We start from the raw sequence: 26,362 nt of genomic DNA on the forward strand, positions 1-26,362 counted from the left end.
ATATATTTCACTATAATATGAGACTTCAATTATCAAGTTTTTAATTTCGTATCGCATCACGTGATTAGAATTAGGTATTTTTTTACATTACATTATCAGCCTGTAAATTTCCCACTGCTGGGCTAACGCCTCCTCTCCCTTTGAGGAGAAGGTTTGGAGCATATTCCACCACGTTGCTCCAATGCGGGTTGGTGGAATACACATGTGGCAGAATTTCGGTGAAATTAGACACATGCAGGTTTCCTCACGATGGTTTCCTTCACCGCCGATCACGAGATGAAATAACACAAATTAACCACATGAAAATTCAGTGGTGCCTACCTGGGTTTGAACCCGAAATCATCGGTTAAGATGCACGCGTTCTAACCACTGGGCCATCTCGGCTATTCATCGGTATAGATATATCACTTAGAATTGTCTACATGTATAAAACAGTTAATGTATACATATAAGTGAGCTATTTTAACCCACTCATACGAAAATGTTAAGTTAAATGCATGCTGGGTCATACACTAACTGTGCCCGCGGCTTAGCTCACGTGGAATACATTTTATGACAAATAAGCGGGTACAACTTACGCGCAAAGGGTATAAAACCTCGTTAGAACTTTTCCCCCATCTTGCTTCGCTTTACAAAATACCATTATTTCAGACTATTCTTATTATTACTGAAATGAAATACTTATTTATGTTAGAATATAATTTAGAGGTTTAGATTTAAAAAAATATATACTTCTAACAAACTTCTATCGTAAATAGCATGTGTAATATTTCATTCGTAACGTTCTTTCAACGTTACAGTTGACCCAAGTACATTAATTTTAAGCCCATAAAACTCTGAATCCCTATATCATCAGTTTTCGAGCGTATTATTTGGCACGTCTCCAACGAAAGTGGAATACAAGAAAACTCGCGTATTCAGCGTAAATTATCTCAAACGCGTCACTATTGGGTCAATAAAAAAGCGTGCAATAATTACGTGGATTAAGTAAATTATTTATAATATTTACTTGGTGGCGCATTGGCAATGTAAGGTTAATGGTTAATATTTCTTATGGCGTACCTATGGCATAAAAAATATTAAACAATAAATAAAAAAAGTGTGTAAAGTAACCTATGTCTAGCAGTTCAAGCTTGATTCATACGTAATTTCATTAAAATTAGTTCAGTTGTTTGTCCATGAAAGAACAACATACAGACAGACAGAGTTACTTTCGCATTTATAATATTCGTATAGATATTATGTATCAAGCGAAGCAATCTATACGGTCATCTTATAATCTAATAAATTTACGCCCCAGGTCTTATTTCCATGCGTTTATTCAAATATATTGTAATACTAGCTGCGCCCGCGACTTTGTGCGCGTTGTTTGAATTTAAGTTATTTGGATATTGTAGCGTGATTTTATTTTTATTCTATATATAATTCTAAAATAAAAGTAGCCTAAGTTACTCCTTATTACATCCGCTATTTGCCAGTGAAAGTCCCGTCGAAAACGGTTCAGCCGTTCCAGAGATTAGCCGGAACAAACAGACAGAAAGACAAAAATTCTAAAAAAAAATATATTTTGGTATATGCATTTAGTAAAAATGGTATATGTACCGTGTATACATACATATGTATTTAGTAAAAATGGGTTATTTTAATATTACAAACAGACACTCCAATTTTATTGTATGTATAGATTTGTGAAGCTTGGTCCAATTACAAAGCTTAAACGGCACTTTTAATTTACGGAAAACGCTTTATAATTGTAAATGTTATTTCTATATGAGGGTTTTTTAAACTGGAGAGAGATAAATTGGCTTATTATAAAATAAACATTAATAATTGAATTATTATTAATTAATTGTAATTGCTTTAAACGATGACTTCCAGATAAATATTGATATGATTTTGTTAAAAAGATATTTAAAAAAGCGTGGACTTGGTATTCATTGATTTCCAGGCAGGCAGGTGGGTTCCAATTGTAGATACTTAATTGACATACTCTGTCATTAAAAGATTAACTACCGAGTTTCTTGCCGTTTCTTCTCTGTTAAATCTTAACCTGTGGTAGCCTACTTGAATAAAGAATATTGTTATATTTAGAAGAAGATTTAATATATTACGTATTTCTCAGTCGGGAGGATTAATTATCGCTATGTTTGTTTATTAAGAAAGTAAATTTAAAAATAAAAAAACAAAGTGTGTGTAATTGCTTTGTAAAATTTTGTAGTCAAACATCAAAACGGAAACAACCTAAATAGTTCGCTTACTATATAAAAATATTATAAATAGGTAAAATTTGTTTATTTGTATGTAGGTGGTAAACTCCGTAACTATTGATCCAATTTTAATAAAATTTTCACAAGTAGAAAGTTAAATTTTTCCTGAGTACTATAACGTATAAATTACATTTATTTTATATTATTTTCTTTATTAATAATTTGCACCCGAGTTAAGCCGGGCGGATCGCTAGTTATACATAAATGGTCTTGATACTTGAACGATATAAATTAATCAAAACGTCCAACAAAATTTGATGTTTTATAAATAAACGCCAAACCCTCACACGATGCCTTCTGTATACTTTCAATCTCGATAGTTCTATTTTTTTCTATAACATAAACAATTCCCATCGTCCTATTAATCCGTATAATTCAAAGAACCATAAAAATCTCGTTCCAGTATCCCAGATAGTTAAATATTGTTACGTATAGTATCGGTACCTTACGTTCTATGAATTTTTTGATCGTTTTTACGTAATAATCGCAATAATTACTGGCTACTGTATTCAAGGAGAACCGAAGCTATAATTAGCACAGAAATCATCAAATCCCCCGCCCCCCTTGACCTTTGTCTTTGCCCGGGACTCAAACTATGTCTATACCGAAGTTCATCTAAATCAGTTCAGCGGTTAAGCGTAAAGAGTCAATAGACAGAGTTACGTTCGTATTTATAATATTAGTATAGATTCAAAAGAAATACATAATTAAATTTATATTTTACAGTTTTTTTTTATCTACCATCTTTTCACTGGCCTTGTCCCGAACTATTTGAAGTCGGCTCAGGATGTCTTTTCCTAATCGTTCACACCCATCTCTCTCCACACACACTCCATCCATGTCTTCTTCCCCCCCCCCCCATCCCACTATGCTCATATTTTAGTTATTATTAGTTACACGTGTGACTTCTCTGCAAAAAAAAAATGTGTCTTTGCCACGGCATAAAACATACTCGTGTCAAAAGGATACAATGTCTACAATAAGATCGTGTGTTAGGCATTCAACTAAATAATATATAAACTATTAATATAAATAAAGATAATACAATTGAAATTAATAATTCATTCTAAGTGCCTGTGTGTGTGTTTGTGAGGCGAGTGTGACGTCACATACGTCACGTATGTATGTATGTATGATTGATGTGCATGTGGTGTGTGTTGCTTTATACATACAAAATATTGTTTATCTTCTACTATCTTCTATCTCTGCCTCACGTCATACCAACTCAAACTATACACTCTACTTACTCTGTTATTTGCGCTGCTTTCAGGATTCCTCTTATATACTCATTCTTATTGTGTCCAAGCACATTACTCCACACATCAATCTCAACATCCTCATCTCTGCTAGGTGCAATTTCATCCTTCTGCTTCACGGCTCAGCATTCCGATTCATAATGACATGTTTTCATATGATACGTAATAATGTTACGAATGATGAAAAGTCGTACTAGAGATTTTATTTACGTGTATTATTCATATACAGATATTGCGTAATGACTATTAAATTCTGAATGTATCAAAAATCCACCAGTCAGAGTCTTAATAGTTTCCCTTCCGACGTTTCCGTAATGATAAAATGTAACAAAAACTAATTAAGAAATATATTATGGGGTAATCGACAAATCTCCGAAGAAATTAACTGTAATATCTATGATATGTTTATCCGAGTGTATCGTTCTATCTCTTTCTCATTAAAAGGGAGGACTTTGATCAGCCGTTAAACATTGACGGGTTTATATAACGTTTTTCATTTACAATTGCAATGTCAATGCGCCCCTTACCATGGGAACTGAGATATTATGTCCCTTGAGTCTATAATTACACTGACTCACTCACCATTAAAAACACATTGCAAAGTTTACCTGTTTTTATTTAGTACCTCGGTAGTAAATATTTCATTCAATTGTACCATAATATTAGTAAGTTTAATTCGAGATGAGGTTCACATTTTTGTTCAAATAAAATTCATTGACCTCGAACTTTACGACCTCCATACAATATACACGATAAAAGTATACTTTCCCACATTACGTTCGTAACAAAAGCCATCCGTATAAGATAGTTGATGCCAGTGATGCCAACTTGTACTGATTGTCTCCCCTAGGACCAACTTCAAATTCCCTTAATTAAGGCTGAATGTCAATTATACAACCTGTAAAGTTTTTATTGTACACCCTGTTTGAGAGGAAATTTCAAATATAAGTTTGAGCCATTTGAAATTAAATTTAAAAAATATATTTATTTGCTTTTCTAGCCTCAAATTTAGTTGTTCTTGACTTTTATTGCATACATTTTACTCTGTATTCGTGTTATTTCAATTAATGTTTTTATTATTTTAAAAGTTTTCTATTATTAATTTTGCCCCTAAAAAATCCACTAAATAAATGTAACCCTTAAAATCCCCGGTACGTCTTGATTTCCCCTAAATTTGGGGAGAAAACCCGAAAGTTGCCAACTTTCACTGAATAATTTTGATTCTGATTATTTAACGAGAACCTCCAGCGTGACTTTATATACATGTAGGTACAGTTCGTGCTTGAATCAATTTTACGAAACGAATACGAAACACGTCCAATTAAAAACAATAAACAAAGTTTTTATAGACTAGCAGCGCCATCTAACATCATTAGGGAATAGCACATACACACGCTATTCGTGTCATAGATCGTTCACAGATGGCGCTGCCGGTTTATCTTTGTAGATCAGTTACTTTTTTTTGTAGTAGTTCGTTCCTGCAATAGCGTTAAATAATGTATGAACCGAAACATTTATATTTTAAATTAATTTAATTAAAAAAATTAATTAAATTTTCAAAATAAAGAATTGAATGTTTTGTGCTTCAAATGTGTTTAAATTATAAACACGTTTGAAGCGCGTAAGATAAAGCAAACATCGTTAGGATTGTATGGTGGATTACCATCAAAACCTTATCAGGTTGATGTCTTCGTTGACTTTGCTCGATTGGGCGTTACCGATAAATATGCGCGCATGTCTCTCATGTTCCCAGTGTTTTTAAATAAAAGTATCGAAAGTCTGTTCGATATCAAATAAGCCATATTTTGTTACATCCAACTTAAAAGAGGAAGAGCTCCTTGAGAGGTTGTATTCAAATTGATAGTAACTTATTAATGTAGTTCCATTATATTGTCTCGAAATAATACGATATAGTTTTCTACGGGGAGCGGTTAATTGATACCCGCGCCGCGTTTTCCTGGAAATTTCATGTAACTAGAATAACGAAAGTGAATTAAAACACTCGCCCTGTTTTCCTTCTGTAGCGAATTCGAATTTGCTAGTGGGAATTGAATTTACCTTACGTGCCAGGTTCTGGAACTTGTAATTAAGGAAACTTCGTCTAAAGTTTACTGGATGAATCACTCTGGTTGTTCGTGTGCAAAGCTGTGGTTGTATACACTCATCAGATATAAAATCAAAATATTATTTATTCGAGTTGGCTGATAAAAGTACTTTTGAAACGTCATGTTCAGTGTTTAATCAAATGTAAAGCTGCCGCTTCGGAAAGTAGATTAGACCAAGAAGAACCGGCAAAAACTCATCACTTACTATTTTCCACATTTTAATAACAGAGCATGTCAGTAAACTATAATTCAATTTATTTATATCCTGCCTAAAAATCAATAAATATGCCCACGCTTTTTTTTTTTTTTCGCTAAAGGATATTACAACACTAATGACTTTTTAGTTGACTGCACACCTTGGGAATGAAATGATCGCCTCCAGGCTGTTTCAAATAGTTAAAATATAATTATTATTGTACATGCAAAATGAAAAAAAAAAAAAATAATATCACGCTGAGTTTCTTTCGCCGGTTCTTCTCAGGTCCGAGGTGTTAAATTCCGAACCGGTGGTAGATTTTTGACTATCAATAAGCAAATGTAAACACTTCTATATTGACTAAAGATTTTTGACTTTGACTTGACTTTGACTTTATCATATTAATAAAATCTTGTTTTGAGTAATATGCCTTATTTGTCAATTTTTATTGTATTGTATGTGTTAGTGTGATTGAGTTAAGGTACCATAGTTAGCTGTGCTTTGATTACGTAAGGTATGATTTACACGTGTATAGTGACTTTATATCGACCACCGGCGCATTTTTATCAGGTTACACTACTGCCAGTCAGACAATTCTATGTATACATCCTGGGTTACCGGTAAACTATAATAATATGGTTTTCCAACATCCAACAATTTCAAAATATATGATGATGCGATACATAATATAATATATGACCCAATTCAGTCATGATGTAGCTATGGACCGATAATGACAATGCATACCGCCGCCCACCAACTGTACCTACCCCTGCGTATGACGATTTGCCCCTATATAATTAGCTTAACCAGACCATTTAAATAAAAGGTCGTAGAAATCCTGTAATATGCCCGAGGAAACTGAGTAAAGAAATGAAAATTTTTCATTTTAATATATACTCATAATTGGATTCTCTGAATGCGGAAAATTTAAAAATATCACTACCAATTCATCTTGAGATATGATATCTCGAGAGGAGATTCGGAGAAATTTCTAGATGACTTTCGGATAAAATATCCAACAGCAACACAAGTATCTACTCAGCGGTTAAGTTATGAAACTCAAGATTCTTAACTTGAATATTTGAATTCAGAACTTATTCGGTGATTCGAAAATATTCTAAATTCTCTCGTTTTAAATGCGTTTACAATTTGAATTTATTACATTTTTAATATAGTGGTTGTAACCGCGGCCTCAATGAAAAGAAAAAGGATTCGAATTCCGCATGGAATTAAAATCTTTCTTCTTCATAATATTAGTAAAGAAGTATAGATTGTCGTCTATACGACTGGCTGCCTTTCTCGGCTTCGTATGGGTAGTATATATACTATTCTTATCTATATATATATATATATATATATATATATATCTATATAATATTCTTTACTATATATATATATATATATATATAGTAAAGAATATTTTTTTGGATATTTTAAGTTCAAGGGGGTGAATTGGAGGGGTAACTTTGTATGAATACTACCCATACGAGGCCGAGAGATATATATATATATATATATATAGTAAAGAATATTTTTTTGGATATATATATATATATATACTATACTAAATTTCAAGTCCATCGGACTTATGGGTTTGGAATCTCGGGATGAGTCACTTTTGTTTACCAAAATGTCAATTTAAAGATTTTATCTCGTAGTTTTCAATTGAAACGATTTGAATATTCTGAAAAAAAAACATGTATCATGAAAAGCTCACCACAGAGTATATTTCAAATATACAGACACAGATACAGACTTATGGGCCGCAGTTTCGCTGGTGTTTTAGAAATTTGTTGGAACCCTATGTTCTTGGAGTTACAGCTTGCTTCGTACCAAACTTCATCAATATCGATTTAGTGATGTGGTCGAGAAAGAGCTACAAACAGACAGAGTTGCTTTCGCATTTATAATATTATATTATTATAGATAAACAAATTATTACGATACTAATATAATTAGTATCGCGCCGAGAGATCTTTAGTACCCATCCTACACGGCACGATATATAGCACCGCACGCCCCACGCATCTTTGTTCTCAAGCGGTCTGACAATCTTTGAAAGTACTGCTCCATTAAACCCAATTCAATAGTGTTATACGTTTATTATCATAACAATAATCGAGCTAGAAATCACTTTACGTTTATTCTCTAATAGAATTTGGACTTGGTGATAGGGCTTTGTGCAAGCCCGTCTGGCAGTAGAGCAGTACTCAGTATTGTTGTATTCCGGTTTGAAGGGTGAGTGAGCCGGTGTAACTACAGGCACAAGGGACGTAACATCTTGGTTCCCAAGGTTGGTGGCGCATTGGGGATGAAAGGAATGGTTAATATTTCTTACAGCGCCATTGTCTATGGGCGGTGGTGACCAATTACCATCAGGTGATCCATACGCTCGTCCGCCAATCTATGCCATAAAAAAAAACTACTGAGTTTCTTGCTGATTCTTCTCGGTAAAATCTACATTCCGAACTGGTTGTAGCTTCGCTTAATATAAGTAGTTTGTAACATGACTATTCAAAATTGCTTGTAACAGTCTACTTGAATAAAGTATATTTTGATTGATTGGTTAAGTTAATTTTATTAGAAATGTACCGAAAAGAAATAGAAATAGATAATATTAAATGTGAAAATAATAAATAAATGTATTGATAGTATAATTAACCTTGTAAAATGTCAATTCAATGGTGCTTATGAGGGTCTACTTTAGAAAAATATATTTTGATTATGAGAAAAAAAATAAGAAAATTTCTGAGTCCATGTAGAAAATTTCACACGGAGATGATTTCATTCAATATAATTAAGAATAAAAAATTGTTACCTTAAAGTTAAAAACACGACAGTCTTAAATTAACGAATTTTTTAACATAATCAGCCTGTAAATTTCCCACTGCTGGGCTAAGGCCTCCTCTCCCGTTGAGGAGAAGGTATGGTGCATATTCCACCACGCTGCTCCAATGCGGGTTGGTGGAATACACATGTGGCAGAATTTCGTTGAAATTAGACACATGCAGGTTTCCTCACGATTTTTTCCTTCACCGCCGAGCACGAGATGAATTATAAACAAATTAAGCACATGTAAATTCAGTGGTGCCTGCCTGGGTTTGAACCCGAAATCATCGGTTAAGATGCACGCGTTCTAACCACTGGGCCATCTCGGCAACAATTTTAACAATTTTTCGAATTTTTTAGTTGATAGAAATTATTAACCACTCGGCATGATGTAAGAATTCTAACGTTACCGTATATCAAAATCTGTTGAAATATAAAAGGCGTTATGTTGGACTAAACTCATTTATACACAAACAAAAATGAATCTTAGAATCAATACACATTTGTTTTCAGCAGTCAAGTAAGAATAAAATCCCTTTTCTTGAATTCTATTATGACAAAATAAAAATAATAAATTTATGACGAGTTTAAGATGCAATCTGCATAATTACACGCCAGACAGTTTTCCATTCGCCATTGTCTTTTAAAATAAGTTTCGATTCCTTTAAAGATAACAAATAGTGCGACACGGAAACATTACTACGAAATGATAATCTGATTTAATTGAAATAACACTTCGTAAACATTATAGTTTGAAACAGACATTGTTCTGTTTCACGTAATTACTAACTATTCGACGCGGTTTCGCACGAATTTAATATTATTTCTACGTCCGTGTGGGTCTTATATGTATAGTATGCTATCGAAATCCGGCGGCCGTTGTCTTGCCTGTGTTCAAATCAATAGTAATGGCAATCGATTGAATGGTACAGAAGTCGATGTGCATGAATCTGCTAGTGATAACACATGGTAACACAATGTGTCTACAGTGAACATTCATGAAAATGAACCCATGAAAAAAGCCGAGATAGCCCAGTGGTTAGAACGCATGCATTGAATTTTCGTGTGCTTAACTTGTGTTTATAATTTATCTCGTTCTTGGCGTCAAAGAAAAACGTCTCGAGGAAACCTGCATGTGTCTAATGTCAATTTAATTCTGCCACGTGTATATCCACCAACCCGAATCGAAGCGATTTAGTGCAATAAGCTTTAAGTATCGCCCTTAAGAGGTGATGAAGAATAAACCCAGAAGTGGGACACGTGCAAACTGTTACTTTACTTTAAGTAAAATGACGTTATCGTAAAAGTTTTGAAAAAATACTACAATGGATAAAGACGTTATTGGCTCCGAATAAAGCCATTCTCGTACTATGTAATTTATGTGTATAACGTATTAATATCATCTTTAATAAATCAGTCGCTACTAGATGTGACTCTATTTAGGTCAAGTAAAACAAACCATTAATATTGTAACAATGGAAGAATTTCTATGCTCCACTATGTTTGCGAGATCGTGGGCTCTCTATTTTCATGAAACGTATAGAGCAAAACAATTTCAGTTATTCATGCTCTGAACATAGCTGACTCACTTACTCTATAGAGTAGTTTATGAACAAAATATTCCGAATTCGTATACCGACTCTTTCAGCCTCGCTAACCTAATGCTTTATCGTTTCAGATGCCTGCAACGAAGGTAGCCGAATTGTTCGCATAGTGCTGTGAAAAAGTGTCAATCGAACAATAGTGCGTTAAAGATTAATCGATGTTTAAAATGCGTGAACGTCATTGGTGTATTTTGAAATCGAATGAATGAGTGATGTGCTGTGTCGATAGTGGATATCGATAGCCGTTGCAATGGCGACCATGGATTTGACGAACGAGGTCGTCCGGCTCAGGGCCGAGCTCGAGAAGGTGTCATCGGAGAGGGATGTTCTTCTATGCGAGGTTTCCAACTTGAGAAGGGAGCTGGAACTTAGTGAACTGAAGAACATGCACGATGACAGGTTAGTAAAACTTTTTTTTTGATATTTGTAATTCGAATATGAGACAAACTTTATTGTGCCCAATAGAATATCTTCGAATAGGAGACATACTTTTTAGACAGGCGTCTAAAAATAAATATTTTTCCAGTGTACTACGTTTGTTTAGCGTTTAATTGTATTCTTTTTTAATCTTATATCGAGGTTACTTTATTTTTTTTCTTTCAATATTGTTATCTCCGGCACAAACATGTTGTTTTCCTGTTATTTTACGAATCTTGATATCAGACGAAGTTATGACGCCTCGTTATTTTCGTTGACGTGGCAAGAATGTATCCCGGCGAACTTTGTTCATGAAAAATCCTTTTTATATAATCTTGTTTTTTATAGAAATATACCTACTATACTTTGTGTTTAGTTTAATAAACTCAATCGGCTTAAAAACTCTGGTAAGAGGAACGTTCGCAACCTCTATAATAGTTAACCGTTGCTATTCAGTAAAGTAAAGACTTTATTGTTTTTATAAAATATTTATACAAAAACTAACCGCTCGTCCCAACTTAATTACGGTAAAATTCATATAAAGTTACCTCTACTATTGCCATTAAATTTGAAATATCTAATTCCTTTCTTATCGTATCTTTACGTAGTTAGATAAACCTATGAAATTAAAAAAAAAAATCCAACTTTTTAAACTCTGTTGTTTAGGCTATGCGTTGGTAGTTAATCTGGACTAATGACTTCATAAGCATAGACCCTCTGTGGTCGATATTCAATCTTTAATAAGAAAATCATGGAATTTAAACATTTTCTTTAAAAAATATTTCAAATTACTAGTCTCTGGCTTGGCTTCGCCCCCGTTTGAGGCTGCAGGTCAGGGAAAAATATGCCCTCAGATATTCCGGACTATATTCCACCTCTGTGCCAAATCTTTCAGATCCGATCAGAACTGATTGAGATCGCGTGATTGAGTAACAAACATCCATACAAACTTTTGCATTTATATTATCAGTAAGATACGGTATAAAATATTCTTGAAACAGTCTCTGGAACTAGTACAATACTAGTTTCCATTTAATAAATGCCAGACTACGTTGTTGTGACAGAATTATTTATTTTGCGTCCCATCGTACAATTTCTCTACTTTCTAAAGGCAACTGCTTAGCAAATATTTAATTTCATAATGTTACCTTTTTTTTTAAACCGTTTTAGTTATTGCATATGTTTGATAATAATAGTTCTCGGCTTCACTCGCATTTTAGGTGTTAGTCATTATGTGTTAGGCATAATAAAGTAGCATATGTTCTTCCTTGGAGTTCAAGTTAGAAACATAGCAAATGTCGTCAAATTCGGTTGAGTGGTTTGGCTTTAAAAGAGCAGCAGACAGATAGAGTTCTTTTCATTTAAAAGTAAATGGCATGATACACAAATATCATAAATGCCAGAGGAAACATTGTAGATTCAACTGACAGCAGATTTTCAGTCCAACACTAATGTTACCAATACAATGTATTATATCTATACTTAACCCTGAAATATACAAGTATTCGTAAATGTATGTAGACGAATTATCCTAAACGCAAAATACAGCTAGAATAGATACCAAGAGTTGCCTTATTCTTAAGTAGCGATCCAGGTTCCAGGTAAAGTCATGTTAGAATATACCTACTTATGTTATTTATAATAGCAATAACAAGAATACAATTAAAGCTAAATGATAAAAACTGATATTTACATCAACTTTATGTGAATTGCTATGTACATATTTCATTTCCCCCTTTTCCCGTTGTCGTGAATCTTAAACATAAGAGTTAAAATAACGCGGAAAATGTTTTCTCCTCGAGTTCTGCTGGAGGCTTGTAAAGTAGTCAAAATAAAACAATATCGTATACATATGACAGAGTAAAAACTATATCCGAACAAACAAAAGGGGTTCCTTCGTCTTGCGTCCTTTGTAAGGCTCGACTGTTCGTCAGAACCTCTTACACCATGCTCAGTGCCATGGACAAGTAATAAGCAACTATGGAAAATGATTACTTAGAAAAGAGCACTGAAGTAAAATGAAATAGACGATAAATATTTAATAAAATAAAAACGATTTTAAGAGTTTTTTCTGAATGTACGCTTCAAATAAAATTTGAGAATGTCTCATATAATGAGACCTATGATTTCTTCTACCTATGATTTATAGAAAAGTATTTATAAAAACACATGAGCTAAATCTCCGAAACTTGTACGTAGCCAAAAATTAGATTTGGATTTGGAATCACATTAATTGGATTATTTAAAACCAATGTATTACAATACCACGTTGTCAAGAGTCAGTTTTTTAACAATGAACTATGGTCGAATTTTTCGCAATGGGTGACCAATAGTTTTAATAAAATCTCCTATATTATAGTAAGGTGAAGTTTGGATACAGTTATGTCCGAAGCTTCAATACATACATACAGGCAGGAGCACGTCTGCCGGGTTTTGTTAGTGTATGTAAATACGAGTTCCATGTCGAATGTAGGATCCAGTGCAACTAAAGGCACAAGGGACGTAACATCTTAGTTCCCAAGGTGGATGGCGAACTGATTGTGTAAAATTTCATGCGTCTATGGGCAACGGTGATAATTTATTTCAACGAATCCTTAAAAAAAAAACTTTAACATTTTAAATCGTACTAGTAATAGTTTTAAATTGTTCATAAATACCCCGCGGTTTCTTGTGGCTTGTAACTGTCATACCCGCGTCCCTATTGCCATTGTTCAGCGCGACTCTCCTGACGTCATTGCCGGCAGAGATCCCCTCGCAGCCTCTGACATGCCGCTAAGTGAAGTGTAACTATGAAGTTGTCAGAATTGTGGGTTTCAAAATGTTTTGACATTATTTTTTTGGCTATTGTTAGTGAAGGGTTTCATTGAGAACTCTAGTTGGTAGATTTCTTTGTCTCCGTTTTAGTTTGTATGTTGGTTTAATTGCTTTATTATATGAAATATGCCTACATGAAATTTAAGCTTGTGACTTCATTGATCAAAATTTAAAGCCGGTCCAACTTTTACTTATTTTAGTTTTACTACTTATTTAACAACTGACTTTAGTGGTTCATTTTTTAGTCTCTGGGGACTAGTTTTTAAGGCCGATTAGGTTCTTTCAGGCAGCAGCCGGGAGCTTCTTAAAGCCGGGGCTTCTTAAAGCACGTGAAGCCATGGTACTGTGCCTGAAATCTTTCAGGTCGAATCGGATTTCCTGTACCCTTGGAATATAAGAGTCAGGCAACAGAGAGTGTAGCATTATTTGCGTGCACACTTGTGCATTCAAATATTTCCTACATACATGGACAGTCTAGCTCGAAAATGGCTGTCATGACCGGAATTGGTCTAGAGGACATCAAATTCTGTTATTTGTAACACTTTGCATTACTTTTTAGAGTTCCGTAGCCAAATGGCAAAAAACGGAACCCTTATGGATTCGTCATTTCTGTCTGTCTGTCCGTCCGTATGTCACAGCCACTTTTTTCCGAAACTATAACTATATTGTTGAAACTTGGTAAGTAGATGTATTCTGTGAACTGCATTAAGATTTTCACACAAATGAAAAATAAAACAATATATTTTGGGGGTTCCCCATCCTTAGAACTGAAACTCAAAATTTTTTTTTCATCAAACCTGTATATATGTATATATGGATAAGTCTTAAAAAAATTATATTAAGGTTTCTAATATGATTTTTTTCTAAGCCTCTCCCCCGCTAAGGTAAAATGTGTGTGTGTGTGTAAAACTTCAAAAAAAAAAAAGAGAATAATAAAACTAAAAAAAAATATGATATATGTACATTACCATGCAAACTTCCACCAAAAATTGGTTTGAACGAGATCTAGTAAGTACTCCTATTTTTTTTATACGTCATAAATCGTAAACCGCAATTTACCTTTCATTCAAGAGTCACAACGAACTACAAGATTTTTTATATTATGTTACTTTCTGCTACGAAACCCTTCATGGGCGAGTTTGGCTCGCACTTGGCCGCCACTTTATCCAGTGTCTAAGTACACTATAAAGTGTATTTATTATATAGTGTACTGTTTTATCAGCATGTTGTTCGCTAAACTAGCAGAATGCTTCGAATCCGGTTTACTTAAAGACCTTGATCGATACAGCGAGCGGTCAAGCCTTCTACTTATTTATTTTAATCAAGTGACATTAATCTCAATGCAATTTATATTTAAAATGTCTTATCTGACTTGGTAGATCGTGGTCGATAATACCTACATACCCGTTGTTCTATTTATTACGGGAAGTAAGCCAGTGGACAAGATTTAGACTAATTTGTCATTGGTAATACACATACGTGACTTGCAAATTCGTCATTTTCTATCAAAATATTTTATTTAGTAATTTGTTGTAAAAGCATAGTTTGATGTAATTACATCTCGATGTTTATAAGAAGTATCTTATGTTTGAGTTTGATGATCTAATTGAATAGGATTGTGCTGCGATTGACGTTAAAGATAAGATCAACTTCTAAGCTGTCAAAAAAATCCAGTTCATTGAATCGCTTATCTTGGATTTTTGATTAATACCTGTCTAGTTATATAGAATAATCTAGAATGTGTTCAAAAAGATTTCTAATCCGGTATCCTTGGTAATCATTTATAGTTTTTAGTTCACAAATTAAAAAATAATATGAGGATTCCATATGACAATAACTTAACGGCTCTTAAGCCCTTTGGTAAAATCTTATATCTAGAGACATCTTATATCTTCAGTACGGCACAGTCAGTAAATGTCATTGCTGGGCTAAGGGCAGCTCCAACGCGGTTTTGGTATCTGTGACAAATTTTCATTTTACCGCCAAACGCAAGAATAGTTCAAAATTACTATATAAAGCAGGGCTGCATGTCCGGGCTTGAACCCGTAATCTCTGATTAAGTGGCGCATAATCGATACAATTTTAGTATAGTAGGTATAATTATCTTTGTAATGTTAAAACTGGTTAAAAAAAGGATTTATATATATATTCTTTTATATCCCCCGTAACCTGTATTCATATCGAAGGTATAATATTTACTTGGAGCTTATTTCTGACGCTTCTCGTTCCGCCTTCATAACCCAAAATACTTTGTTGCGGCGACGAAGGTAGTGCCTGTTTAAATACTCGCGTTGCCCACTTCCCTGCTCACTGAACTATAAGTAGGCTAACCGTAAAGGGGGTGAAAGATATGAAAATATATCCACTTTAAAAACATCGAACATTTTCATGTTATACGTGCTAACAGAGAAACAAGGACGGCTCTTAGACCTCAATAGCTCTACAGTATACTGAGAACTTAGATTGATTCGGAATATGTTTTAAAGCTTCAACGAAAAGAGATTTTGATTAAAACAAAATTAAGGTAATATTCTTTTATTGAATCCCAAGCTGCGTTTGATGGATTATCTCGAATAGAATTTTAATGAAATGAGCCAAAGGATTAACTACTTTTAAAACATGTAGACAATTATACAACATTTTTGCTGTTATGCTATTTACAATACCGAATATTCACTTATAATTTCTCAGTAATCATTATTGAATTGGTTTGCTTATTTCTTAGGGTACCAATGTCTATAGACAGTGATGACCACCTACCAGTGGTCCATTTGTTATAAATTGTGATAATAACAGATATTCTTAATCTATTGAATTTATTGTTTTTAAAAGTTCTCATTTCAAAAATAATGAATACCAATATATGTAGGTAAGTAACCGCAAAGAAACAGTCTGAACGTATGGAGTTACGCAATAATCCTTGAGCTATCGACCAAAACACGGGCTTAAGTGTAACGTTCACAGTTCAAACGCGGCTGATCATACTTGTCCTATTGTAACTCGATAGTGGAACAAGTCTAGGTTCACTCGCAAACGAACGAGTAATAATACGCTTTGGTTACCATATGTGTATACGAATAGGTTCGTTTTTTTTTTTTTAATTTGTAATATTAACAGACGGCATAATAGGCAGATGGGGAAATTACTTAAGACATGGATGTTAGTGATCAAATATTACACTCTAGTTGTCGTCCGCGACTTTGATTGTGTTTTAGGGGTTGGTCGTCAAGTGTAATGCTTAAAAGGTACACGATTTCTGGGAGTTCAAGCTTGAATACTTTTCATCAATTTGATGTGATTCGGTTCTGTTATTTGGCCGTGAAGGGCAACAGAAATACAGACAGACAGAGTTTCTTTCGAATTTATAATATGAATGTAGAAGTATAGGTTAGTGTAGATTCTTTACCGCCTTTGCGCCACTGAAGTCGGGAACTAAGAATTGATCTTCCCTATCATTGTAATTACACTGGCTAAATCACTCATCAAACCGGAACAGAACAATACTAAACAGTGTTGTTTAGTGGTAAAAAATACAATGATACTTACCAGCTATCCAGATTGGTTCGCACATCATCATCATCATAATAATCAGCCTGTATTAGTCCACTGCTGGACATAGGCCTGCCCCAAGGCGCGCCAGTGAGCCCGATCTTCGGCCCTTCTCATCCTCTTCCTACCAGCCACCTTCCACACACCATCGCTCCTCCGTGCCACAGGGCGTCCTACACTACGCTTGCCGTTTCCCACAAAGCGTATAAAATATCCGCGTCAGAAGCTCCCGATATGAATAAACGTCGTGTGAATAATAAATGTTATCGAAAAAAAATAATTTAATTATACCTGCATTTGTAAGAAGTTTGTGTGCCTCGGTTTATGTACTCGTGTGTGATGCGTCATAATAAAGTTTCAAATGACTTAGTTAAACTTAGTCCAGTAGTTAGTTCGACTAGTATTACTCTATATTGCTGCTGTTATCGCATTTGATAAATTTAATAATTGTATTGTATTAAGAGCCGAGATGGCCCAGTGGTTAGAACGCGTGCATCTTAACCGATGATTTCGGGTTCAAACCCAGGCAGACACCACTGAATTTTCATGTGCTTAATTTGTGTTTATAATTCGTCTCGTGCTCGGCGGTGAAGGAAAACATCGTGGGAAACCTGCATGTGTCTAATTTCAAAGAAAATCTGCCATATGTGTATTCCACCAACCGGCATTGGAGCAGCGTGGTGGAATATGCTCCAAACCTTCTCCTCAACGTGAGAGGAGGCCTTAGCCCAGCAATGGGAAATTTACAGGCTGCTAATGTATGTAATGTAAAGAATTGTATTAATCAATTATGCACACAAATATTATGCTTATTATCATCATTTACGGTAAATTGATTCATATTTAATGTAATTTTAATAATATGCATTAAAGAGGTAATTTATAGTCAATTAAATTTAATAAAATATTTTTTTAAGTACATGACATTATCGAATGTTACGCAAGAGGCACCGGTTACTCGTAAGTTATCTCTGAAGTTACCGCCTTAGGAATCGCAGGGACTTCGAACTTTCTTGTTCGATGAATAGAAACTTAAATTTTAGACAAGTTGCAATAGATACGATTTTATCAATCTCTGCTTGATTTATCTCGAAAATTCGAAATCCGAATGGAATCGTAACAAATCTTGAAATTAAATTACGTTTTGAAGAGCAAATTCACTGCGCGTAATGAACCGTTCGATGCTTCCATTTTTATTCAAATGCAAGGTGTAGACGATGTATGTTTTGCATATAAATTGAAAGCATATGACTAAAAATGGTACCGTCGTCTCGGGTACGTGCGTTTCATAACTAAAAAATCTGATACACGCCGTACTATGGTCGATTCCAATGGAAGGAGGTGTTAAGATATATAAACATATTTGACCTTGAATTGACATCGTTCGAGATTTAAATAATCCGTGGTGTTCATAATGTCATAAAATTACTGACGTGTCGAATGTCGGCGAAATTGTTGTCGGAACTTAGGACGGTTTAGATACTCTTTATGGGGAATAGTGTTGTATTTTAAATGTATAATTATTTGTTTATTTTTTTCATTTTTCTTGTTGTTGCAAGCAATCGTAATTAATAGTTTAATTAACATGTAGTATTTGTTTTTAAATGATCTTACATAATCTATGGATGTATATACGTAATTGTATATTTATGTAAGAATCACAAATGTAAAAATCGTTAGCAAACCTAATACATAAATAAATATATATATTTTATTATCATGATAAGGTCTGTTTATAGTACATAGTTCGGCAGAGATATATGAAAATAGTATGGAATATATAAGTCTAAGGTTTGGCTTTATTTACTCCTCCTGCCATTGGAATATACTGTATATTCAAATATATATGCACCTTTCAATAATTAACTCGTCATACGCCTTTTTATCACTAAAAAAGAGAACACTAAGGTTCAGTAACCTCTGTCAGTAGATTCTCAGTAGATCCTCAGTAGATCTTCACATATTAAAATGATTAGCTTATTATTTGATCACCTTTCATCCTGTTAGTGTAGCTCACTTTACTTTCATTCTAATGGAAGATGATGGAACTTTGTGCAGGCATGGTGACCACTTACTCATCATCATCATCATCATCATCAGCCCACATTCGTCCACTGCTGGTCATAGGACTCTCCAAATGCACGCCACTGTGGTCTTTCTTCGGCAACTCTCATCCAGCTCCTGCCAGTCGCCTTGCGCAAATCGTTACTCCACCGTGCCTGATATCGCGTTCTAGAGTGGAGACCGCGTCTCGGCAAACGTTGTGTAGGACCTCCACTTAGCTATTAAATCGACTTATAAAGGTTTCAATGGCGATATAGTCCTTGTAACTACATATACAGGACGATAAGGGAATAAGGAAAGTAACATAAGCGTTGTCGGCGGTTAATCAATCGGTTTATATAATAATCACAATAACAGCATCAAGAGAGACTCGTGCTCACTTATGAACGCTATAAATAAAGCGTTATCTTATGTACACGTACGTATACGTTTATAGAGTCAAGTTAAGATCACGGGTTAGTATCGAGGTGATCAAAATCATTGCTTTGTATTGTAAGTGACAGCAAGTAACTTAGTGTTATTCTTAGTGACTTGTCTTTTTGGGCTGTATCAAAATCAAAATATACTTTATTCGAGTCGGCTTTCACAAGCACTTTTGAATCGTCATTTAACAAACTATTAATATCAAAATGTAGATTCTACCGAGAAGAAACGGCAAGTATCAGTATTAACTTCGATATTTCTTATTTTTTTTTTTATTTTTTACTGGAACTTTTATTTCGTAGTTTTCGTTTTTATTCAGTATTAAACATAGTTTTGAACGCTTGAGCTTGTGGCATGTACACGCATCGATTGAGTTTCCTTAGTGTTTTATTTATACATACAATAGAAATAAGAATATTATCTATTCAAATAGGTTCATAAAAGCGATTTTGAATCGTTATGTTGCAGTGTTGAATTTGATCTAAACCTACCGTTTCGGAAAGTAGATTCTGTCTCTTCATGTCCTTTCACGGAAAACTTCGTACACGTAAAAGTTTAAATAATTTTTATTCCTGAAACCCAGTTACACATGGGACGGTAAAAATATATATATTGGCATTCAACGTCCATGCAAACGAAATAGCGGTTACGAGCGCGGTAATATAATACCATCAGTCATCGGAGTGTCGCCACCAACGCTATTTTACTTTCTAAATTGGCTTTTTCGTTTTGCCGTCGCACTCCGCGTCAGTAATTTGCATAGTAAAAATGTCATAAGAGTGAGTGAAATTTCAACTGTTACAAAACATTCGACACATCAGAGCTCTTGTGTTCAACTGTTTAGCGCTCGGTGTGAGTACGTCATTGTGACCAAACATCGTCAGCTGTGTCACACAAATAAATAAATGTTAAGTGTTTGTCTGTCATTAGTCATTACAAATGAACTTCCTTTTTTAATGTTAATATGAAGTTTTTTTTACCGAAACTAAAACGTTCATTATTTTTATTACTTGGTTGTAAGTCTAGGTAGGTACCTAAATTACTGTGCGAATATTACTGAACGTGACAATTATGGTTCATACATATTCCGCTCAACATGTAGGTACTAATCCTGCTGAGAAACGTTGATTCACAACAATCGAAAACCCAATATCCATAATCAAAGTTCCCGAGAACGATTTCACACTCATGGCTCATTTTAAATATGAATACAGATGAAATGTTTGTACAAGTGTATTCATACATATAGCCGAATGATGGTGAAGATACGGTCGAAAAAATAAAATTCGATATTTGAAGATAAACTTAATAAGAAGGTATAGTGTTTTTTATTCACAGATCTAAAACAACACGTCTATATGTATGAGTTAAGGAATGTACGAAATAGTCCAATAGATGAAACACGTTAATGTAAACAGACCAGCAAACCTGTGTTTCATGTGTTTGATTTGTGTATATTTTTCATCTCGATCTGTTCATCATTGTTAGTGGAAAAACATCGCGAGGAAGCCTACACAGATCGAATGATAGAGGTAAACTTTATTTCGCTTTTCGTCATTTTAGAAGATTAAGTGAATTCAGTATCGGAATTCATTTTAGCATCGTGGTGAATTAAAAAGCAATTCCTTTTTCCATAGGAGGTCGTTTGCCAGTAATGACAAATTTACTATATCTTCAAAACAAAAGTAGCTGCTTAATTCAATACAAATATCAAATTAAAACAATTTCCTTAAATGACCTAATAAATAACGAATTAATATTAATGTTTTAGTATAATTTTGATGTTTATACGTTACTCGATATAGTTATTAGTAAAGCCGCCATTAAACGTAATCATCTAGCCGACTTCTTAAAATGTAATACCGAAAGCCGTCTTTAACCTCAATTAGGTTAATGTTTCCTTGAAAGCCCTCGACTGATCCCTCGGGACTGTCGTTTTGATTACCGTTGGAGGTGGCGATGTTTTATCTTGTATCGCGATAGTGCGGCTCGATTTCAATTAGTGTTTTTGTATGTTTATCCGTTTTAACCTTTGCCAATTATTAACCGTAAAACATTTACGAAACAACCCAGAAAGAAAGTAGTTAGCTTTTCAAAATTAATTCATTAATCTATACTTCTATACTAATATTGTTAAACTGAAAAGTTTGTTTGTTTGTTTGTTTGCTTGAACGTTTGAAAATTTTAATAGATAAAATTGTTCACATCAAATTATTTAATTTACTTATTTATCTACAAAAGTAAATCTCGCGAGAAGCTTTTATATCATATAAATTGTGTCAAATATGTCAAATGACGTTATAAGCTAACAGTTAAAGTCTTTTTTTGTCATTTAATTAAAAGCTTGTTTTTAAAAAAAGAAAACCTACTCCGCCATATTAGTTTACAGTGACGTCACTTTTTTGTCAGCAATTATACATACTTATATATATACTTATTCTCAGCAAGCACTTTCATTTGATACCCATATTGTAAGAATGTATTTAAAAAAAAATATCCGCCATCTTGGGTGTTCCGCCGTGCAGGATTTAGAATGACGTCACACAGTTGACCATTCATTGTGATCCAAACTGAACGTGTTTGCAAAATATCAGCTCAATCGGTTGAAGATATCTGCTTCTAAATTGAGTGGCAAGATTTCACCCGTACATACTTACATTGCAAGTTATTTAAAAGCTTGTAAAAATAGAGTCTCAAATATACAAGAGTTTACAGATTATTATATAAAATGGTATTATCATAACTAGTCTTTTAATATGGCTATGAAGCGTGTTGACGTAGATCACATAGAAACCATCGGTTACGTCATCCGTGACCTTGAAATCTGATCACTTTTGCTTTCATCCAAAAGTCGTTACCTCTTTGGTCTGTTTTGTCTGTTTCACTTTCTTTTGTTTGCATTGTTTCGATATTTTGGATCTATCTTTTATATTGTCTTTGTATTACACAGTTATATTTTATTTAAGTCATAAAAGCGTGTTCTACACGTGAATTTAAAACAAATATTGCGAGTTCAAATCTGAACAATCGCCTCTAATTGTTTTATGTGTTTTTGTGTTTATAATTCATCTAGTGCTCAAGTATGTAAAGGAAAACATCACGAGGAAACCATTATATGCATAACTTATTTACAAATTCTGACATATTTAACCACGTGCAATCCGTGGTGAAATAATCACCAAATCTTCTCTAGAGAAAAGGAGACCTTTGCCAAGTAATAGGACATAAATAAATTAAATAGTTATTATGTAATGATATAATTTATATTTATTTATTTAAAAATAGCAGTCCTTCGTGGTTTTAGCCGTGTTTTCATTGTAAAATACAAGTTTTAAATAAATATCGTGAATTTATCCTAGATTTTAAATTGGACTAATAGTTCTCGTTTGGCGTGTTACAAAACATACAAACTCTAGCACAATATTAGTATATATAGCTTCATAGATGATACGTCACGTCCGTGACATAGTGTAACCTATTTTTCCAAATGTTTACACTTTGCACACCTCGAACGCGGCGTGTTAGTGCTCTATTATTCGCCAGAAAATAAAAATCGTGATATACTCAACTTGATTATATTGTTTTTACTTTACTAATTAAAGGAAAACCAAACACTTTAAGGTGTATGTTCACTACACTCATACTGAGCTAGAAGCGTGACGGTCAAAAAATATTTTTCGGTCAATTAAATTCTGCCACATAAATATGTCCACCGACCCGCATTGGAACAGCGTGGAGGAACAAGTCCCATACATTCTTCCCAAAGGCTAAGAAGACGTTAGTTCAGCCGCGGAGTGTTTTCAGGTTGATACTTTAGTTTACTTTATCGTCGATCAACACCGTCGCGCGCTATTTACCTGATGTGTCTGTGTGGCTTCGGCAATCTTCGCCAACAATTGTGAATATTTTTTAACGAGAACTGTACAAATTTGACACGCGGTTTGTACGGTCACTAAAACCGTTATACGTGGATGTGATACGTTGGTACGTTCTAGTGGTCATAGTAGTTCCTGTAATCCATATTTCCGTACCTGATATTCATCATGTTCATAGTATGAGACGGTGCAGTGGATAGACTGCTTTATATTTTTGGTTCTTATAATTTAGGTGAGTAATTTTTATGTTAACTGTACTTGAGTATTTGTTTCGAAGGTCGTTTAATTATTTCTTGTTTTTTTTTCTCGTCTGTTAATTCAAACACATTGATGGTACGCCAATTATTAGTCAACGAGGTGTTGTAATGTTTATATACGTATAGAAGTGTGAACATTTATTCTAAGCGCACATTAAAGACTATTTATTTGAATGTGATATTCATTTATTTATTATCATTCTTGTGTACAACTCATGTGTCAATTAAGCTTTTAGGTTATTCATTATTGTAAATCTTATTTGTTAAGTGATTTTTTTTAACAATACCCATGTGAATAGTAAATTTGAGAGGCAATTCCCATATTTACATCCCAATTGTCAAATGTCGGTGTCCGTGACAGTACATTCTGTTTCATATAGTAACTTTATAGGAATGAGGACCATGTTGTGAGAAAGGTTTTGAAAATGGATGTGGATGGATATAGAGGTAGGGGAAGACCCAAGAAACGATGGATGGATTGTGTGAAAGACGATATGGTTAGAAAGAATGTTACTAGTGAGATGACGTCCGACAGAGAAGTATGGAAGAAGAAGACATGCTTCGCCGACCCCAAGTAAAATTGGAATAAGGGCAGGAGGATGATGATGATAGTAACTTTAACTTTAATGAGATTTTGATTACTTTTTTCAACACAACCACTGTTAGTATCTAAATGTGGTAATATATTTTTTGGTCTTAGCTATTTTATCTTCTATTGAATTACTTTAAACTGTAACGCAATGTTTTATATGTAGGTACCGTTTACATATATTGTCTATTCGTCTGCAGTCTAAAATGTGCGGTATACGTTAACACGTTTGACATTACGCTCGTCCGGTTACCAAATTAATGGCGAAACGGTCACATAAGGGTATTGGCCTTCACCTGATATGCAATCTTTAGATTTGTATGTTGAATAATTAATGGTCGTGTTAAGTACATTGTTCGTTAGGTATTGTATTGTTGTAATGTGAGATAAAAAAGGTATAATGTATGACGTATGAGCACTAGAGAGCTATGTATCAGGAGCAGATTTTAGGTAAGTTACTATTTGATCCTTACTTTATAGGAAGTCGGCAGTAGGTACTATATCCATATGATCAACTTAGCTTCGGAAAACACGTAACTACTTTGACACTACGCTTACCTTTCTTCGGAGGAATATAACTTGCATCTATCTTTGCACCGTTTGTGTACTAGAATATTTTCGGTGTGGACTGACAGAAATACCGATACTGACGAAATCTATTATTTTTATAATATATGTAGTAGTGTATCCTCAGTATGGATGTGGATGGATATAGAGGTAGGGGACGACCAATAAACGATGGATTGTGTGAAAGACGATATGGCTAGAAATAATGTTATTTGTGAGATGACGTCCGACAGAGAAGTATGGTTGAAGAATTTTTACTGCGCTAACCCCAAATAAAATTGGGATAAGAGCAGGATGATGATGATGATGATGTAGGTGGACGGGCAGATGGACCATCTAATGGTAAGTTCCTTCCATCGCTTATAAATATTTGTAATGTATCAAAATATGTGTATGTATTTAACCATCCACGACATCGCCAATATGCCGCCTTCGAAACTATGATGTTATGTCCCTTGTGCCACACCACAATACTAGTTATTTCTGCTTGGTGGCAGAATATATGATAAGTGGGTGGTACCTACCCAGAGACGATTGCACAAAGCTTACCACCAATTGAAAGCAGTTTATCTTAATAAAGACTAAGGAGTTATTTTTCTCCTTAACATGAGATAGAAGCATTTTTAGTAGTTAAATATGTATGGACTGGTTATCTACAAAATGCATTAAACGTAGAACAACCCGTAATGATTAATCGCAGAGAATGAAAAAAAAATATATTATTGCGTTTTTAGTGCAAAACGTTTCTCTAAATCAAGAAACGCATAAAACAAATAAGATATAACAATATATGTTTGTTTTAGCGACACAAACACAAAGGTGATTATTGAAGTTAAGTATACACATAAGGGCGTATCTCTCAAAGTCATAATATAATGAAATATTTTCATGCGTACCAACATTACGAGACAACGTTCCCCAAATTCCAAGGATCTATGTTCACTTTAACCCCGTTGATAGTCGACCAGGACATAGCCTTATATATTATGTATATATATATGTACCAGTGATGGGTATAATGTTACTTTGGGAATCCCTTTATGTCGAAACATTCATGGTAGCCTCGCGTGGTATAATGAAGTAATATAATTTTACCTTGTCAACCTGTTTTTGACTTCAGTGACGTATGGGTACGTGTATCTTCCCGCCCACGTTTTGCGTAGGTCTCAGCTTATTTCGCCCGTTTGAGGTCAAAGAAACAACCTCGGGGAATGTTTTTGATGAGCTTCACCCGAATCGAGATCCATAATATTTTTTTTACGAAGTACGTTGAGTATATATATTCTATTTGTGGTCATACAAATGTTAATGTTATTTAAATGTAAATAAATTATATTATTAAATAATTATTTTCAAGTTCCTTCGAACTAGAATAGTTTTTCAATTTAAATCGTATATAATAGAATGCATAAAAAGTAGACTATATGCTACTCAAATTATATTATATAATATATCATGTAATGTATACTATAGCAGAGCCAGCCGCCCGGTTTGTGGTGTCGTTTTTAATTGTATAATCCAGTTTACTAGGCCGCACACGGTATCCT

The 26,362-nt window shown here is 34.0% G+C and overlaps 1 protein-coding gene across 1 annotated transcript in view; it reads left to right on the forward strand.

Annotated features, from left to right (window-relative positions):
* Siz (schizo) overlaps positions 1-26,362 on the forward strand; it is a 163,505-nt gene that overhangs the window by 72,069 nt on the left and 65,074 nt on the right. The window contains exon 2 of the mRNA XM_026630064.2: positions 10,335-10,659. Within this exon, the coding sequence (XP_026485849.1) occupies positions 10,511-10,659 (149 nt within the window). The 5' untranslated portion in view covers positions 10,335-10,510. The remainder of the gene's footprint in view (positions 1-10,334; positions 10,660-26,362) is intronic.

Source organism: Vanessa tameamea, chromosome 26, assembly GCF_037043105.1.
Source record: "Vanessa tameamea isolate UH-Manoa-2023 chromosome 26, ilVanTame1 primary haplotype, whole genome shotgun sequence".
Taxonomy (NCBI): domain Eukaryota; kingdom Metazoa; phylum Arthropoda; class Insecta; order Lepidoptera; family Nymphalidae; genus Vanessa; species Vanessa tameamea.